Source organism: Oryctolagus cuniculus, chromosome 4, assembly GCF_051225735.1.
Source record: "Oryctolagus cuniculus isolate XC-2025 breed Fujian yellow rabbit chromosome 4, ASM5122573v1, whole genome shotgun sequence".
In the NCBI taxonomy this organism is placed as follows: Eukaryota; Metazoa; Chordata; class Mammalia; order Lagomorpha; family Leporidae; genus Oryctolagus; species Oryctolagus cuniculus.
The window spans coordinates 86,506,547-86,512,546 of NC_142870.1; the positions used below are offsets into that span (position 1 = coordinate 86,506,547).

Genomic DNA, 6,000 nt, shown 5'->3' on the forward strand with positions numbered 1-6,000 from the left:
ATGTCTGCATAATACATATTTAAGGCTTGATTCTCCTCAAAGGACTCACAGTCTCATAAAAAAATACCCATTAATATCACCACCAGTTTGATCAGAGGTGTACGTGGTCTGGGAATTGTCAAGCTCATGGTGTAGGACATGAGTTTTCTAACATTTCATTTTCTCTGTAAATCCCCAGTTTCATCTTTGGCAATAAATGCTACTCCTTGTTTTCTTGAAGCCAGGCTCCTTTTGTTTATTTGTAAGGAAAATGGCTGCCACACACCCAGGTCTGAGCAGATGTAGTCGGTCCATCAGCGTTCTTGAAAGCAGAAGTGGTGTTACAGAGACAGCAGCTGGCGGAACTGGTAACTGTACAGAAGTGCTCTTCCTGAAGGCAGGGTTCCCAGCTCGGAGTGGGGCAGGTGGGCTTACGCTGACTTCCCATTTCGTCCCACAGACTCCTAGAAACGTGGTCTTTCTAGTGGCTCCCAGATGGAGATTTAACCAAGTGAATAATTTTCCTTCCCTGTCAGAGATGTTCTGAGATGAAGCAGGATTGTATTTTACGTGCCAGTGTGATGAATCCACTGCCTGGTGTTAGAGGTTGGTGCCCCTGTTTTGACTTGTAGGACGGCATCATCTCCTCTCTCTGGCATTTGTGCCTTCGGTGCCAGAGCCTACACTGTGAAGAAGCCAAATTGTATGTTCACGTTGTTATGAAGAGTCACCTTTAATTTCTGAGAATGCGTGTAGTCTGCACCGAGAGCTGCTCATAGAAAGAAAAGTTAAAGTGGGGAGAGCCTGGGGGAGGCATATTGCTTTGGCAAGAAACCAGAAGGGACCCATGCTGACATGGTGGCAGGAGAGATGCAGAACTGTGATGGATGGGAGAAACACTGCAGAGGGTACCCGGCAAGACCTGGCAGTAGAGGGTGAGAGAGCCAAAGCATACCAGGCCTGCTAAACCGCTCAGCCTGGATGACCAGGTACATGCCAGCACCTCAAATGGAGGTGATGATGGGGGAAGAGGAGTCCTGCTTTGTGACTGAAAATGATAATGCATTTCACTGTGATAGAAAAAAAAATTGGTCCTAACTCTTTAACTCTTGGGAAAGGATATATGGTCGCACTGGCAAGAAAGAACGGAATACTGGTTGCTGAGTCTGTGGAGCAGCCTGAGATCTGGCTCTGTACTGACCACAAATTTCAGGTCTTGGAAGGGTTGGAGCATTCTGAATGAATGGGTCTGTGCTTCCACTAATACTGTTTTCTTTTGTTTCCTAGGAATGGTGCAAAAGCTGGACCAAAAACTTCCAGTGGCTAATGAGTACCTGTTACTTTCTGGAGGGGTGCGGGAAGGAGTGGTGGACCTGGACTTGGATGAGCTTAATGTGTATGCCCGGGGGACCGACTACGATATGGATTTCACCCTCCTGGTGCCAGCCCTCAAGCTGCACGATCGCAACCAGCCTGTGACGCTGGACATGCGCCACTCAGCCTTGTGCCACTCCTGGCTGAGCCTCCGGCTCTTCGACGAGGGGACAATCAGTAAATGGAAAGACTGCTGCACCATCGTGGACCACATCAACGGTGCCACCAACTACTTCTTCTCCCCTACCAAAGTGGCTGACTGGTTCTATGATTCCATCAGCATTGTCCTGTCAGAGATACAGAAAAAACCCCAGCGAGGGATGCCAAAGGTGGAAAAGGTAGAAAAAAATGGGACCATCATCTCCATCATCCTGGGTGTCGGCAGCAGTCGCATGCTGTATGATATTGTCCCTGTGGTGTCTTTCAAAGGCTGGCCTGCAGTGGCCCAGAGCTGGCTTATGGAGAACCACTTTTGGGATGGGAAGATCACCGAGGAAGAGGTCATCAGTGGGTTTTACTTGGTGCCTGCTTGCTCCCACAAGGGCAAGAAGGACAACGAATGGCGACTGTCCTTTGCTAGGAGTGAGGTGCAGCTGAAGAAGTGCATCTCCAGCAGCCTCATGCAGGCTTACCAGGCCTGCAAAGCCATCATCATTAAACTCCTGTCCCGGCCCAAGGCGATCAGCCCCTATCACCTGCGCAGCATGATGCTCTGGGCCTGCGACAGACTTCCCGCCAACTACCTGGCTCAAGAGGACTACGCAGCCCACTTTCTGCTGGGCCTCATTGATGACCTGCAGCACTGTCTGGTCAACAAGATGTGCCCCAATTATTTCATCCCTCAGTGCAACATGCTGGAGCACCTGTCGGAGGAGACCGTCATGCTCCACGCCCGGAAGCTGTCATCCGTGCGCTCAGACCCAGCAGAGCACCTGCGCACTGCCATTGAGCACGTGAAGGCCGCCAACAGGCTGACGCTGGAGCTGCAGAGGCGTGGAAGCACCACCAGCATCCCCTCCCCGCAGTCCGACGGAGGGGACCCCAACCAGCCTGATGACCGTTTGGCCAAAAAACTGCAGCAGCTGGTGACTGAGAACCCAGGAAAGTCAATCTCCGTCTTTATTAACCCTGATGATGTCACAAGGCCTCATTTCAGAATTGATGATAAATTTTTCTGAGGGCTTTGCTGACTTTTTTTCTTGATTCTAAAAGTCTCATGATGTGTAGTGTGGTCTGTGATGCTGTCTTTATGTTTTTTACATATCCAGCCTAGATTGGATTTGTTAAGAACAAACTTAAGTTTCCTGGTTCTGCAGGACGGTGCAGGCTCTGAAACAGTATATTACTATTTCATAATCTGCCTCCAATTCTGTTGTTTGTGTTTTGTCATTATTGTCACATAGTTTTGTTTTAGGAGAACTTGAGCCATAGATGAGAATGCCCATGAATCCTCCTGCTTTTGTCTCTTTCATACTTCATGCAGATTTGCTAATGGGTGTGAGAAATCTTTTTCATACACTAAAGATCCTGTTATTATTTTTTCAGTTTTTAAATGAGCTTTCATCATTATGGGTATTTGAGAATCATATGAACCTGGGAACTACCTGGCATGTTAGCTGGATTTACTTCTTTTGTCCACTGGCCAGAATGGTCTCCCCTTTGTCCACCAAACAATGTCAACTTTGAGAGCGATATTGCTACCAATTGTGTTTTGGAGCAACTTCATTGAATGTAATTGTCCTCAAATCAGAGAACGTTGGATGGTTTAGAGGGTGTGTCTGATAGCTTTTCAAACAGAATTAAGGTTTCCAAATGTTAGTTTTAGTGTGTGTAATTATTTGAAGCCTTATTTAAATCCTATTAAAGAACATACCATTATAATTGTTATTTGCACTAATGACATCTTTGCCACTGTCAGAGTTGCAACGCGTGTTTCAATATAAATTAACATCCACTCCTGAAACTATTGTTTTTTCATTTAGCCTATTTCTCTCAATCAGTAGAATGATTAACTTTGCAACTGTTTAGTTCTACTTTAATTGTGGGGTCCTATTTTGCCTTCTTTGATATTCCTGGTTCCTATCTCGCTAAGAACAGTTTTTAAAGCTTTATACCTGTTAATTGACTCCATATAAAGCTGGAGAAAATATATACTTGATAAAGTAGGTGTCTTTATATTTATTTCTTTTGGGGTTATAGAGATGAACTTTTTTTTTTTTTTTAAATAAAATCTCATTTCTCCTGAGAGTCTTCAGGAAAACTGGCAAGAAGTATTTATAATCCCCAAAGAGAAGATACCATGTCTGTTCAATCGCCGGTTCAACCACGGAGCAGGAACCAGAGCATATCTGTGGGGGGCAGCCTTGGTGCACAGAGGTCCTGTCTATGAGTGAAATTACTTGCCAGGTTTAGGCACTGCAAGGCTTTGGCTTTCTTTTGGTGAGGACTCATGGCCAACTGGTGTTTGAGGGGTCAGGGGACCTGCTGATCTGTCAAAGGATACCCATGATGTCTGCTAATAGAAAAGCCAAGCAACATTTTGGTTTTGGTCTTGAATTGTCCAGACATATAGGTTGAATTTTATCCAATTGAAATCAGGCATATGCAGTCTTGGGTTTTTGCATGGGAATTAATGTAATGCTTATAAATGAAAATGAAATCATTCAACCACCTTAAGTCAAATGAAAAAATAATAATAAAAAAAAGAAATATACTGGCCTTGGAATTTTGTTGTTGTTGTTTGTTTGCGAGCTGGAAGTTATTTTCTTACAGGTAATACAGGAGTGTTCGGTAAATATAGCAGCGGTCTTTCAGACCAGATGTCCATGTAGTGAATATTCAGGATTTATTCTTCCTTCCCCCTCCCCCAATTTCCCTACCAATATCTTCATCCTCTGCATCATCTGTTATCCTTCCTAGGAAATACTTCATCCCTGCCTCCAGACATGCATCCAGTAGCTGTGAACCATTCCCTGGCCACAAACATTAATAAGGATCATGCATGATGTATGCTCCTCTGGTCAGGGGCACGCACAGCATTCTAGCTTCAGACGCTGGGACAGAAGCATGCACTCTCTGGATGTGCAAAGGGAAGCATTTGGATTCTACTGCTGCTGACGACCATTGCACCATCATAACCAGAGCCAGCCTTAGGACGAAGCTGACACTGAGGGCACTACAGAGAGATGGAAAATAAAAACATGAGCCTCCACAGCCCCCGAGTCTGAGGCCTCTTCTTCAACTGGAAGTTCTAGTTATTTCACTCACTTTGAATTTACTTCCGTTCATCAAAATATTTAGAATGTTGTGCCTAGCTATAAACAATTACCATTGATGTATACCTTTTCTGTCTAGCAATAGATATCAAGGCTTCCCATATATTTTACCTAAGAGCTGGTTTATGTTTTCTGATTTGAATAATTCCAAAGAATATCATAGCTTCTATAACTATGCATCTACTCAGGGCTGTTAAAATTTATTATACTTTGACCATTGCATTCAACGTTGTAGGTTAGAATAAATTGTTATAAAACATTGATGTTGCAAGCAGAGTCAAACACATGTAGTTTCAGAGTCAACAACAGGCTGCCATACTGTGCTCTGAATTGATGCTTCAAGTGTGATTAGCAGCATTTATAATATTTTAAATGTGTGTTTCCAGACAAAGTTTCATTACAGGCATAATAAGAACCAAGCTTCCATGATCCCCTTGGCACATTTTCCCCCTCTGCTACCTCTAGTCATGTTGAAGAACATTGCAAATTCCTGGTTAAGCTCTGCAACAAAGGTCCAGAGACTACAGGCTGAGAGTAATTTTACAACTTAATTTTTTTTAAGACCTGGAATTTGCTGTCAGTACTATAACCCTAGGACCCTATTAGGCCAGACATTGAGGGTGGCTAAAAATGAGATGGTGTCTGATGCGTCCTCTTGTCAGAGACTTAAGCAAATCTTGCAATTACTAACCATCTGTCTTCCTGAAGCCCAGGACACTGGTTACAGTCACTTCTGGTTTAAGTACATTATCAAGTGCCTTAGGGCTGGAGTCATTCCTTGGGTCTGGGTTTTCTTGATTGAGGGATTTATAAGCCATGAGTCAGCAGACTTTGAATTCTCTGACAAGACCTAGTTATACCTATTTTGAGAGAAGCTCATTCTCTGACCTCTTTCTCTTCTGAAATGGAACATTCAAAGATGCAAGAAAATGTTGGTCTCACGGTGGATGGAACCAGTTAGAACCAAGTGTTTTTACAATAGGAATATTTCCAAAATTATTGTACAGAGTTATTTCAGCGAAAATGGGAGGCAGGCGTTATATAGCTAAATTTTACTTTAAGGTAGAGAAGAAACTTGGGGGCGGGGCAGGCTTAAGAATCCCGAGTCACTTTTCCATCGCCCTCTACACATGCGTGCACGCACACGCTGTCAAGACTAGCTGGTGGTTATTTGGGATCAGGTCCTTACCTTGCTGAGCGGAGTTTCCTGACCCGGAGTTCAGCCATCCGTGGGATTGCTGGGCAGGGAAAGGAGGCGCGAGCGTGCTTCTTCAGCAGGTGCTGGATTCCTGCAGCTGGATGGCGTCCTGCAACTCCTGGATCTCCATCTTGTTAAGCTCCCTCCAGGATCTCCTTCCAAAGGCCTGCTTAT

At 44.5% G+C, this 6,000-nt stretch overlaps 1 protein-coding gene across 3 annotated transcripts in view; it reads left to right on the top strand.

Annotated features, from left to right (window-relative positions):
• MB21D2 (Mab-21 domain containing 2) overlaps window positions 1-4,078 on the top strand; it is a 124,919-nt gene extending 120,841 nt beyond the window's left edge. For all 3 annotated transcript variants that reach the window (XM_089330846.1, XM_089330847.1, XM_051818908.3), the window contains one exon: window positions 1,267-4,078. In XM_089330846.1, coding sequence (XP_089186972.1) covers window positions 1,267-2,531 — 1,265 coding nt within the window. In that variant the 3' untranslated portion in view covers window positions 2,532-4,078. The remainder of the gene's footprint in view (window positions 1-1,266) is intronic.
• Window positions 4,079-6,000: the final 1,922 nt, after the last annotated feature.